Source organism: Gopherus flavomarginatus, chromosome 17 (assembly GCF_025201925.1).
Source record: "Gopherus flavomarginatus isolate rGopFla2 chromosome 17, rGopFla2.mat.asm, whole genome shotgun sequence".
Taxonomy (NCBI): domain Eukaryota; kingdom Metazoa; phylum Chordata; order Testudines; family Testudinidae; genus Gopherus; species Gopherus flavomarginatus.
Genome location: NC_066633.1, coordinates 23862876 through 23876125, shown reverse-complemented (window position 1 = coordinate 23876125; position 13250 = coordinate 23862876). Strand labels below are relative to the sequence as shown.

Genomic DNA, 13250 nt, shown 5'->3' with positions numbered 1-13250 from the left:
GAGAAAGGGAGGGCTCCTCCTCTGCTGTGTGCTCACCTGGAATAAAGGCTCTGCGGCGACCTGCATTGCTCTGCCCATGCTTGGTGCCAGCCCTCTCTCTCTAGGCACTTGTCTGCCCTACTCGCATGTCCCAGACCCAGAGCCCTGTGTTTCTGGAGACTGCGGGGTTTGGGGCAGAGTTTTTCACCTCCAGATCAGCAAAGTGAAGCCAGCCCCAGCTGGCAATCACCACAGGGTATCCCCTGCCGTCTACCCTCGGCCCGTGGAACAACATCCAGTTAACAGTAGCTGGCAGCCATCTGAGTAGAGAGCCCCCAGAGACTGAGCCAGCCCTAGCACGCAGGACAGGGCTGGGGTGCCGGGGGAGATGATGCTCTCTCTGCTCTGCAGGGGCTTGTGTTTATGTGGCATTAACTTCACCTGAGATGTTTTGCATGGAGGAAGAGGTGAGCCATTGGCTGCCCTGCTCCTGCCCATTCACTGGGCATGTGCCAGGGGTTTGGAGTCAGCAAGTCAGCTCATCGCTGTGTGTGGCTGTTGCAGAGGCTCCCTGCACCCTCCTGAAGCAGCTGCAAGCTCTAGCAGGTGTCATGTGCCGGGAAGCCAAGCAGCTCTCCAGGCTGAGCTCCAGCCCGTCACTCATGCTCAGGCAGCTCTGATTGATGCCCTCTTGCTGCTGCTCCAAAGGAGACATTGTCTCTCCCTTTGCTACCTGATGAACTGCTCGCCTGCCCCTGTTCAAATGCAACCCCTTCCCAGTCCCATTGGCTGAGGAGAGTCATGTGACCAGGCAGTTGTATTCCGCCTTAGCTGTCTCAACCCCTCTGAATATTTTCCCATCGGAACTGCAGGTCTCGTGTTAGCTGTGTCATCATCATTAAGGGCTGAAGAATGTTCCCATGAATTTTGGCTTTAATTATATCTGCACCACCTTTTCTGTGCCCTGTTTTTTTTCTAACCTAGCACAACAGGTCCAGGGAAAACAGACATGTGCAAGGAGGGGGAAGTCAGTCCTTTTCCCATCGAGAGGCTCATTCCTTCCCCACCCGCACCCCTTTAAAACTCCCCATTAGCAGAGCTCAGGCTGAGAAGGCTGCTCTGCCAGTGCAGCTGTCTGCCCCTCCCACCCCAGCAAGCTCATCTCACCCCTTTACGGGAGATAGCTGGTGAGCTCTGATCGGGGCAGCGTTCCTGACGGGCTTGCCCTCGCCGTTCGATGAGTTCCACCATGTTTAGGGGGGATATTAAAACCATTTTCATTGAAATGTTTATGATGACTAATTGCCTTTGCCACTAAGTGGTTATATGTCTGCTGTGCCTGCCCCACTCCTTTGGGAGCTGGGGCCTGGTGATGGCTTTGTTGGTCATGGCATTAAAGGCTCAGGACTAGGAGATAAATCTTATTCCCCCTATAGGCCACACCAGGTCACCCAGTTGATCTGTGGCCAAGCTGGGGATAGAAGCCAGGAGTCCTAGTCCATTGCCAAACAGCAAGGAGAGATTTCATTTTGAACAGCCGGAATCATTGCTAATTTGATTTTGTATTCTGGAGATGGCCAGTCTCTGCATATCCCCACAACAGGAACATCAGCCACCTCCTCCCACCGATGTGTTTCAGGTCTGACCACTTCTTGAGGCCAGAAGGAAGTTACGTCTCCATGGCCCATCCAGCCCTTGGACTCTTACTGAGACTATTAACAGTAGGGACCAGCAAGTGCTGGGATGAACAGGTTGACAGTGCACTGGGCTGGGAGCCAGGAGATCTGGCCTTTTCCCAGTCCTGTCCCCTTCCTTCGCCTTTGTCTCCTCTTCCAACCTCAGGTCCATGGCTACCATCACACTGCCCCATACTCCTGCAAGACTCTCTCACTCATCTGCCAAGAGCCTTTTTCTCTCCTCCTTTTTGAGCACCTCATCTTTATTCTAGACCTACACCACCCTTCCCTGAGTTCCTCACCTGTGGAATGGCTTAGGTTTGCTAGTCTGATTTAAACTGTCATCTCTCTGGGGCAGGGAACATTTCCTTATCTATGTTTGTGCAGTGCTGTGTGCACTTGGGACACTCCGTGTTCTGGAAGAATGATACTGATCGATGGAAAACACACCCAGAAGCCTGACTGTTTGCTCTCCCAGGCACAGATCTGGCTCAGTCACCTTGTAATCCCTTCTGAACAAATCAAACAAGGTGCTCTTTCCTTCTGGATGGAGCTGAGAGCTGTATAGTGAGGGAGGCTGCCTCGTGCAGACTTTGGCACAAGCTTCCTAAGCTGCTTGTGTGACAAGGAAGGGAATGCAATAAATGCAGCCAATTCACCTTTGTCTGCTGTGTTGCAATCCAATACAATTTATAAGGCACCTTCCATGCCAGAAGTCCCAAGGCGGCTTGTAAGACATACAAGGACCTTAGGTAAGTCACAGGTGCCCTGCAAAGCAGCAGCCTTTGTAGCTCTGTTCAGCATCAAATGCAAATCTTGCCCAGGAGAAAATTTCCTACCCTGTAGGGGGCAGCGTCAACCAAAAGAGGCCTTGCTCCAGCTGTCTCCCTTGCAAGTGGAGTGTGCAAAGGCAGGAGATGCATACCTGAGAAGGCTGTAGAACCTCCCCACAAAGGGGTCTGCTCACCCACGGCAGGGAGGAGCCAGTGATGGGCCTAACTCACAGTAAAATTCATGGGAATTAGGAGAGGACTTGCCTCCAACCCATGAGTGGGAGAACAGGTCTCCATTATGTGTAAACTGACCCCAGTGTCATACCCAGGAGTGTCAGAGCAATAAGGAGGGTAGAGGGGAGTGAACTGGTTTGAGGGGCTCCTGAACTTCTTGGGAAAGAATCTGCAGTAGGTCTCTGCCCTTGGAGACTCTGGAGATTATCATAAGCCCTGATCTTGCACAGTGCAGGAGCTGAGTTTCAGACAGTAAACCCTAACTGACCTTCAGTCAGCCCAGAGCTTCTGTTATCAAGAGCTTGGAAATCAGCATTTCATATGGCCTCAGAGATGGGAAATACTGATGGGAGTCCACGTCGATTCCCAGCTGCTGTGCAGACGGAGCTCATGTTCAATGAAAAGAGAAACAGTCTCTTCCCCTGTGGTCAAAAAGTGCACCTGTTTTTCTCAAACATTTTTCAGGGTATTTCAGTAAATTGGTCACATCTCAACCTCACCTGCAAGTTGTGAGTTTCTGTCTAAGCCCTAGCATGGTTACACCTTGAAGAGATGCAGTTAAAATGCAGGAGTGGCACGCAAATGAAAAGTAAGACAATCATGAGATTTAAGGTCTGTGTTTACTCAAGACAGTTAAACCCTGAGAAGATCAGATCCGATAACCTCCTGAAGTTATAATTTAACTCTGCCTTATGTTTTGTTCCTCGGGAAATCAGAAGTGACTCCTCCCTTGTGATTCTTCGTAGTGCAGACCTGGCTTCTCTGAGAATTCTGGTTCTCCCAACCAGGTTCCCCCCTGAGTTCCTGGTGTTTTGGAAGAGCGCATTTGGTGTCACTTTTTCATTGGTTAAGTCTTTTAAAAAGAGAGCGAAGGAGGAATGTTTGTTTTCAGTGGGCAGGCCTGGTTCCTTGGAATGGGAGACTTGCAGGCATTTCTCACGTGGCCCAGAGCTGGACCTAGATTTTGCTCCGGTTGGTAATCATGAGCACGCTCAGTTCTCACACTCCCCATGCATTTGCTGGTGCTGGAGTTGGCCAACATTTCTTGAAATGTCAAGAAAGAAAAGACAGAGAAATATTGATTAAGGGTAATATTTCCAAAGTGCCTATGGCCCAGATTGGCGCAGTGAAATCCATAGACGTTAGGCGCATAAATACCTTTGAGGATCTGGGTCTAAATGACCTAGGAGCCAAAGCACCATTTTCAAAAGTGCTATGGGCATTTGAAGCCTAAGTGCCACTGAAAATCTGTGGGGTTTAGGTATCATTGGAAAACAGGACTCAGGCTCCTACATCATTTAGGTGAATTTGAAAATGTTTCCGTACATTTTTTGCAAAGCATTTTTGCCCTTTTCCAACCAGCTGCAATGGCACCACTCCCTCCCTGGGCTGTGTGTTTCTCAGACTGCGGCAGGAGCTCTGGGTCACATCTGACCATTTGTGTTCCTACTGCTGTGGGCAGTCACTTGGGCACCATACATTGCACCAGATCCATTCCATGAAAATGTCAAAAAAAAAAAAGAACAAAAAAACCCAACCCCAAAAGCAACGAGCCTGTGCAGGTTTTCAGGGAAATGAATGCTTGGGAAAGGAACAAAAGCTGCATGTTCTGCAATGTCTGAGAACTGGAACAATTGGGAAGCCTTATGTTTTAATACAGAGCATATAAAAAGAAATGAGGAATCAAATTGCAAGGTCCCTCTTCCCATGAGTGCTGACAGCTTGCAAATCATGTGGCATCAAAAAGTGATCCTGGAATTGTTGATTTAGAACTGTACTTAGGAGGGGAGGAGGCCATTAAGTCTGTCTGTTTGTCTGTCATCACCATGTTTCTATCTCACTCTCTCGCTAATGAAGTACTGTATGTAGCTCTGAATACTTAGTGACACTAGCCTTCAGAGGTGTCTTTTCTCCCCTATGCTTTCGGAATCAGGTGTCATTACTTAGATTTTCTTCTTTCGCTTATTCTGTCTCCTTTCTCCATCCTCATTGCCAAGCCAGCCCTAGTTGTTGGGATCAGGCTGTGTGAAAAGGGAGGTCTTACACTGAGTGTAAGTGGAGTCTGGTTTGAGTCCAATCTGATTTCCATTGGTGTGAAGTTCCACAGCTGAGGGCCTTTCCCTGAGAATATCCTGCCCCACAAACCGTATCATCTGCAGAGCCCCCTGGAGAGCAGTTGGGTCACAGATGAAGCAGCAGTCTCTGAGGTGCTATTACTAGGGATGTAAAATTTCAGAAAATTTTCAAGGCATAGAAAAGAAATGTGTGTTTCTGGGGGTTTTCAGAACCCCCCCCCAAATTCTGGGGAAGATTGAAATATCTGCAGTAGTTATTTGCTTATCAAAACTAAACTTTCTTTACTTCTAATACTGTAATTCCTAAAGTATCTTCATTTTCAATACTTACCAGTGTTAGAAAGCATTAGAAGGGCAGCAGGAACATTGTTTTAAACATTACTCTAAAAGTCCTTTCACTGCTCATTCTGAGAGAAAATATTTTATATAACAGCTTCTTTTACATTTGTCCCAAAATGTCCAGTTCTTCCATACTAGGCCTCTGAAAAAAACAGGGAAAAAATGTCCCCACGCCTGCCCCCCCGCCCAAGTTTCTGTTTTTCCATGGCCCCTCCCATCTCCTGTTGTAGCTAGGCCTGAGTCCGTTGAAGGCCTTAAATATCAGGAGCAGGTCCTAGATTGTGAGCAAGTGTTGAATGAGGAACTAGAGCCGTGAGTTAAGCACTGTGGTGATGTGTCCTCCTCTGCCCTTGTTGTGTAGGAGACAGGATTCGCTGGGCTCTGTAAGCTGTCATTCCTCTGTGGCCTTGGCCTTCATGCCAGGCAGAGTGATCTGTTGTAGGCTGGCTTGGAGGTATTGAAGGGTGGTCAGGCCCTGCCTGAGAAGAGGGGACCAGGCAGAATGGGAAGCCAGCATTTCATAACAGTGTTGTAATCTGAGAGTCGCAGATCAGTGCTGAGTCCAAGGCTGTCCACTACCTGGCTGGCTGGAGGGCAGAGACCTCCGATGGCTGGAGAGGTTAATACCCCTGCAAGCTCCTCAAAGTGAGCTCCTCTTCTTGCCGCATCACCTCAGCTCCCTAGGCTATGCCTACATCGTCCATGTGCTGCCCTGTGACCACTGGCTGACGGCATTGTCTGAGCCTGCTGACAAGAGAGGAAGCTGCAGGGCACGGCATGTTGTGTGCATTGGAGTCCATACAAGGCCTCAAGTATGCAGAGCGCTTGCCTGTCAGGCTCTTCTATGGTTATCACCAAGGAGCAGTCTGGGGCTGCACTGTTCTCTTCCCACAGCTCTGGGTTCAGTGAATAATACCCTGGGTAGCTTTGCAAACCAAGGCCATTATCATGGTCTCTAGAGTCACTGCCAGGGTAGGGAGAGGTTTGGGGAGCCCCCAACACTGGCAGTGGGTGGGAGGCTCCCTGCATCAGGCCTCCAGGGCACAGAGGTGTGGTTCCCACACTCCTTTTTGAGCCACCAGCTGGTGCAGAAAGGGGTGTGGCCCTGGCACCATCCTTACTCAGCCACGCACCCTTTGGGGCATCTGACTTCCCCAGTGCACTCACTTGGGGTTAATCAGTGAGAGCTTTGTCACGGACCAGGTGTGCAAGGGAGCTCCCTGCTTCCTCTCTCCCCCACCCAGGGAGAATCCCAGAATCTGGCCTTAAAATTATAACCTAATCAGCTTTCCAACTGAAGGGCATAAGCAAGGTCTGAGGGGAGACTTCCTTCCAGCCCTCCCTGTACAACACAGTTCAATGGGCCAGCAACCCTGGGGGCATTCTCCTTCCTTTGCAAAGGTTTTGGTCGCTGCTGGATTCCAAGCCAGTCTAATCTGATCCAGCCATGTGGCAAGACCCATGCACTGAGGAGGGGACGGGAGAAATTGATTTCACTGCATTCAGGGCACCTTGTACTCTGCAAAACAGCTGTGCAGGGCTGGAAGGAAGTGGCTGATCAGAGAACTCAAAGCATTTGCCATAGTGCGTGGAAAGTGAGTTCTCTGAAGAGTTTTCATCACTGATTGCATGGCCTTCTCTGGGGCTTTCCGTGTTACCCACTGTCTCAGGCTTTGCTTGAGGTGCAGTTTCAGAGAGCAGAAGGCAGAGGCCTTTTACAGGCTGAGTCATTTGCAGTCATTTCTTGGAGTGCCTGACTGCCAAGTTATTGCCCAGACTGGGGACACTCTGCCCCATCCCTCCCTGCTTGTGGTTGTATATTTTTTTCTAACCAATAGTTGTCCCACTTTCCTCTCTGATTCTCCACTTATGGGAAAGGGGAACCATAGGTCCCAGCTGTGACCCCTCTGCCACGTCCAGTTAGTGCTCCACAAACATATCAAAAGTGCTAAAGATCTGATCCGAAGCCCTTTGTAGTCAGTGAGACTTTCATTATCTACAATAGACTTTGGATCAGACCCCAACCAGGTAACCAGGAGCGGCTCCAGGCACCAACACAGCAAGCTCATGCCTGGGGCGGCAAGTGTGGGGGGTGCCGTGCTGGTCGCCGTGAGGGAGGGAGTCAGACTGCCCTTGGCAGCATGCCTGCGGGAGGTCCGCCGGTCTCGCGGCTTCGCTGAAGACGCAGGACCAGCGGATCACTCACAGAAACGCCCCCTGACTGCCATGCTTGCGGGGGCAAAGAACATAGAGTCACCCCTGCAGGTAACTTGCTGCATTTAAAAGGCATGCACCATTCTAATCACTTGCCTTGGCTGCAGTTCTTTAAAGGGACTGGTCAGCCTGAAGCCTAGTCCTTGGGGATTTTTAGTGAGTTACAGGTCACTTTGGGTATCACACCCGAGTCCCCCTGTACGTTTTTGTGGCATTAGTCACATCGTCCTGAGTTTTAAATAGATTCTCTCTCCCCCTTTTGCTGTGTGGAAGACCTACACTAACTGCCAGTACAAGGGAGAACAGTGAAACTGATGCGACAGAACGCCACTAAAGGCCCTGGGCGAAATCCAGGCCCCATTGAGGTCAGTGGGAGATTGAGCATTGACTTCACTTGTGCCAGGATTTTTACCTGTAGTCGCATCCTACTGGAAAAGAGAGAGAAATATTTTTTCCTCCAGTGTCAGTGCTAGAAGTCTTGGCAGAGTTCAGAGTGACCCGGTGGTGTTCAGTTCTTGAGGCCCAACGCTGTGAAGGGGTCTGATTTTCACAGTGCTCAGCACTTTCTGAAAACCAGGCCCCTTTAAGATGTCTCAGATTGGGACCCCTAAATCACTAGTCATTTTGGAGAATGTAGGTCCGTGTGTGTTACTCATGATAAGTAAAATCTGTCCCAGAGGAGTGATTTGCAAGGCAACGGTGCCCCATTCAGAAAGCTCATTACCTCAGCAAGCTTTTCAGTTCTGTGCCTATTTATGCAAATAGGGAGAGCCAAAGAGTGAGTTTCAAAGCTGTAACTCAGGATCTTGGGGTCCTGCTGACATTTACAGACAGTCTCAGCTTCTGGTGCTTTATGGCAGCATCCAGGTCCCAGCTGAGCGAGCTGTACCCCAGGGTACGAAGCAGCAGGTGTCTGTCCTCCCAATGCTGAGCAGGGCTGGAGTTGGCTAGCCGTGAAAGGTTGAAGGCATTCATTTATTTAGGGGGCAGGATGGAGATTCCTAGAGAGCACTGCTGGATTTGCCATGTTAAATTATGGGCTCTTAATGAATAAGCCCTATCATGGGCTTTTAATGGGCATCTCAGTCCATTATTCTTTATGGGAGCGTTACACAATAAAGCTGGGCAGCTATTTTCTCTCTTGAGACTTTGACCCAGAGTTCAGGCTATAAACTGGGTTTGCCAAGGAGTGGATCAGAAGCTGTAAGTGACTAGCTGGGGCAGAGTGCCTCCCCCAGCTACCTCCCTCCAGACCCATGCAGACACCCCACTCTTCTCTTTGAGCTGGGGCTGGCATCTGGGGAAGCCTGAACAGGTCCCTTGAAATCCCTGGGCTGGGGCTGCACTGTGAGAAGGGTCAAGAGTTCACATTCCACCTAGCCAGCTGGCTGCGGATGCCATGGCAGAACCCAAAGTGAGCACAGGCAGCATGTTGCTGCAGGCCTGGCACAGGGCACAGCTCATCTCTGTGGCTGACGCTGGTCTGGGGATGCAGTGTCATTGGAGGAGTGTGTGGTAGTCCTGTGGCTCTGCAGCAGGCTGGGAGTGCCACCCCGGCTGCATAGCCAGTGTGAGCAGCAGTGAGTTGGGGTGGGGTGTTGCGTTTTCCCCTCAATCTCGTAATTCTCTTGTGGGTTTCCCTATTGCCCTCTACTATAGGAAGGAGGGTCAAAGTCTGGGACTCCAGAGATCTGTGTCCTACCCTAGTGCTGTCACAGCCTCAGTCTGTGACTCCGTGGCTCAGTTTCCCCAGATGTAACATGCTGATGATGCTGACCAACCTCAGAGGGCCATTGTGAGGCTGAATTCATTGGTTTGCAAAATGCAGTGAGATCCTTGGACAGAAGGTGCTACAAAGCGGCAGAGGACTCAGCCAGCACCCTCTTTCTAATCTTCCTCTCTCTCTCTTCATTTTGCTAGTTGTGTAATGGTGACAAATATTTGAAGATCTCCAAAGACCAAATGAAGCAACTGATGCAGCTCAGTGGACTCTTAACAGAAGAAGATGATGCAGGTAACTGAGTGGGCACCTAACAGGTTAATGCAGGCTGGCCAGGGGGTTGCGTTCCTGCCTGAGCCGGTGAGTGAACTGTACTCCTGCACTGGGAGCACCTGTGCACTCTGTCAGCAGGATTTACAATAGCCCAAGGACCAGCTCCTAATCTGTAAAACGTCTCAGCCTCCTGAGGCTCTGTGGGCCAGTTCCTCGGGTGGGGTAAATCAGTGTAGCTCCATCAGATGCAGGGCACTGATATCAGTACACACCAGCTGAGAGCCCAGCCCTAATAACAGGGATGATGATTGTGCTTAAAGGGGACATTTGATAGCAGCTTTTTTGTGTGTGTGATTTGTTGGTCATTTGACTTCAGTGCAAAAATAAGTTACAAGGATTTATACCCACACAATCGTATTGGTGTGTAGATGGTGTTCAGGTACAGAGGTGCAATAGGTGAAGTCAACACTATGTTGCAATTCCTCGATCATCTCTTCTCCCCAGCAATTTCCATGCAGCTGGGTATTGTGAAGATAGGAGCAGTAGCTGATCCTAAAGCCCGTTTGTTATTTGTGTGGCCTTTTTAATTGAAGGACTCATTTCCAGATTCTTTTTACTGAGATTGCAACTCCTTAAAATATAAACGTTGCATCAAGAACTACAACTGGGCTTTCCAAAAGGAGTTAGGCACCCAACTCAAAGCCAATGGGAGTTGCAAGGCTAGCTCCCCCTTTGGAAAAACCCAGCCCACACAGACAATATTCTAGCCCTTTGTAGACAAGAAGGGTCTGATTCTCCAGTCTGCACCTTGTGGTGCAGCATGTAAAACTTTACCAGATCAGACTCAGAGTCTTTCACCCCCTACTGTGCTGGTGTACCTGACTGTACAGGCTGCGGGGTGCCAAGGAATCAGGCTCAGCCAGCAAAGAGCATTTCCAGACCTGGTGTAGGTTTCCCATGGATTTGCACCATAAGCAAGGCCCTTCTGAGCTTGCAAACAAAGACCCTGATCAGCAAAACTCCAGGACCTCTAAGCACAACTCTAGTAGTCCAGCCATTGAGCCATTCTTTGACTTTGCACTATGATTTAGAAGAATTCGTCCTCTGGCCGTTGGGTGGAGAGGGCTGTTTTGAACGCTGGGTGTAGTGATTTCCCGTTGGTGCATTAGTTACAGTCTAAGGACTTCCCCATCTAACTCTCTGCAAACTGTGTCAACCACAGGCTGCAAAGTGGCTTCTCATTGCTAGTGTCTCTAATGCCCCATATGCTGCCTCCATGGCTACTCTTAAACTGGATCAGATTGCAGCTGGAGTGATTATAGTCTAACTAGAACTGCCCTTAGAGACATGGTGGGGAGGTATTATTCATTTTCTGTCTTAGTCTGCTCTGGTATGGTGTTGGCTACAGCTACCATGCTTCACCCCAGTTGTGGCAGCGTTTCAGTGAGTGACATAGAGGCAGTGTGGTCCAGTGGGCAGTGCACTGGAATAGGAGTCTGGAGATGGGAGTCCATTGCTGGATCTGCCACTGACCTACAGCATAGCCTTAAGCAAGCCACTTAACCTGGCCTTCCCTCAGTTTCCCTGTCTGTGTAGTGTGTAGACAATGATCATTCCTGTACTTTGTGAACCATTTGGAGCGCTATAAATGCAAAGGATTTGCTATTGATTAAGTGCAAGGTCCTTTGGACTGAAGGGAAGATGCAGTAGATGTGTGACTCTCATTCCCAGTACTGTGCCTGGCTGGGGGGAATTGTCCTATCAGAGCTTTCCCTGCTGAGAGCTGTTCCTGTTCCATGGTAGCCCAAGACTGGCCCAGCCTGTGCAGCCCGTTTCAGAGTCCTGGATGGGAAAGCAGAAATGCTTTGGTTTATATTCAGCTGCGATAGGTGCCCCTTTCTCCCCAGAGCACGACGCACAGGGAATGTGATGTGACTAGAGAGTCTCGCACGTCATTGCTTCTGCCAGCTGAGCTCATTGCACACCTGGGCCTTACTGCATTCCCCCATTCTCCCCCCCAAACTCCCTGTGTCCTCCCTTCCTCTCCCGCTCTTTCAGGGACTCCCTGCAACCACTTTGTGTGTCCCCTCCCTCATACCATTGTACCACTCATGTGCCATGTTCTGTGCCCCCCATTTGCTCTCCCCTCATGCCTGGATCCCCCATTCCTCCCCATGCCAGAGCTCTGTGTGTGTTCCAGGTACCAGGGGCTATGTGTGTCCCCCAGGTTCCCCTTCTCCATACTGTACCCCTCCCTTCCATTCTTATTTTATATTTTTCTGTCTGGGAGATCTGCTTTTCTGCTTTTTATTGCCATCGATAGGCTCTGCGCAGTGATTCCTAGAACCAGTGGTGATGGAACAAATTGTAGAGTGGGGGTGCTGAGAGCCATGGAACCAAACTGTAAACCCTGAATACAAAGGAAACCACTTCAAGCCCAGAGGGTGCGAGAGCACCCTCAGCACCCTAGTTCCAGCACCTATGCCTAGAACATGCCTGAAATTTTGGAGCTGATCAGATACTGTGTCCAAAAATTATTGCATTACATCCGGACAGGCAGGTAGGCAGGCAGAGAAAGGCCACTGAGTTGAACATAAGATCTGACTTTGCTAAGCCAACAATCTGAATCACATGCCAGCAATTCTGGCTGAGAGATTTTAGGGGAACCTTGATTCATAGATTTTAGGACCAGAGAGGGCATGCGGCATTAGCTCTGTTTCACTGCAAAGTCACCTTTGCACTGAGGCGATACTTCTTGGGTTGTGGTTGTAGCCAGATTATGCTGACAGTGCAGCACAAAGCAGCCACTCCATCCCTTTGCATCCCACAGTTACTTGGAAGGAGAATGATCTCCAGTTTCTCCACAATAACCCCTGCATCTTGTCCAGTCTCTCCAAGCAACGCTGGGGGCTGTCTCCTCAGATGTTTTCAACTATGGGACTGAACAGTGAGATAATGGAGTATGTGATGCCAAAGCAACTGTCTGTGTGAGTCACATATGGATGGAGACCATGCCCGAGGAACTGAAATGCAACTGAAGGCCGCAGCTAGCATGGTTTTGGTCCTCTGCACCCAGATGGGCCTGAAGCTGCAAAGGGCCATTTGCTAAGGCTGATCACTTTTGGGGGAGGTCCTGGCAGTGAATGACAAGAACCCCTTGGTGCTTGCCATGTTGGATACATCTCTAGTAAGGTATTTTTCTGTGCCGTTCTGTTTGACTTGTTTCCATTCCTTTTTATGGCCGGGCTTGTATGTTATTAATGGATGATTAATCATTGTATAATAACTCATTTGAATTTTTACCTTGGACTTTGTACAGGTTTCCCAAGGTTTGGGCACATTTTCCAATCCAGTCTGTTTAGGGCTAATCCAGATTTTCCAGAAATTGCTCACAAGCCCAGACACAACTGCCTCAGATGGAATTCCCAGCATGGTGGTCCCCACAGCTTTCCCAGGGGTGGTTTATGCAGCCATGACACAGGGGAAACAATGAGCAAGTCAGTTTGTGAGTTGGTGTCACAGGCTCACGGAGCTGTGCTTTCCCTTAGTTTTGTGCTGCACCCCACCCCATCGCTATGAACCCGAAGAATGTCACTGGGAAGGATTCTGCTGCAAAAGTGATTTTGCGAAAACAAGACTGAAATAAGATACCTAAAAATTACGTGGGATGTAACGTGGTCCTTAATGGGGCAACTTGGCCCAGGCAACACATGTCCGCACCTAGGTCACCACGTTTCCAGGGACACTAAAGTGGAGCATGGGCTCTGACATGCCATCAGCTGGCCAGCCTTGTTTCAGCCACAGTGTGGAGTGGGAGACCATGACATAGGTCATTCTAACCAGGCCAGGGAACATAAAAAATATTACTTGCCTATTCTCACTGTAATGGGGTCAGCTCTGGTCATTGATATTTTAGTAGGGCTGTGGCAGGAGAAATCAGACAATGTGAGAACCCAGACACAGGCCA

The 13250-nt window shown here is 49.6% G+C and overlaps 1 protein-coding gene across 6 annotated transcripts in view; it reads left to right on the top strand.

Annotated features, from left to right (window-relative positions):
* EXD3 (exonuclease 3'-5' domain containing 3) overlaps positions 1-13250 on the top strand; it is a 588712-nt gene that overhangs the window by 561314 nt on the left and 14148 nt on the right. For all 6 annotated transcript variants that reach the window (XM_050926488.1, XM_050926485.1, XM_050926483.1 and 3 more), the window contains one exon: positions 9211-9304. In XM_050926488.1, the coding sequence (XP_050782445.1) occupies positions 9211-9304 (94 nt within the window). The remainder of the gene's footprint in view (positions 1-9210; positions 9305-13250) is intronic.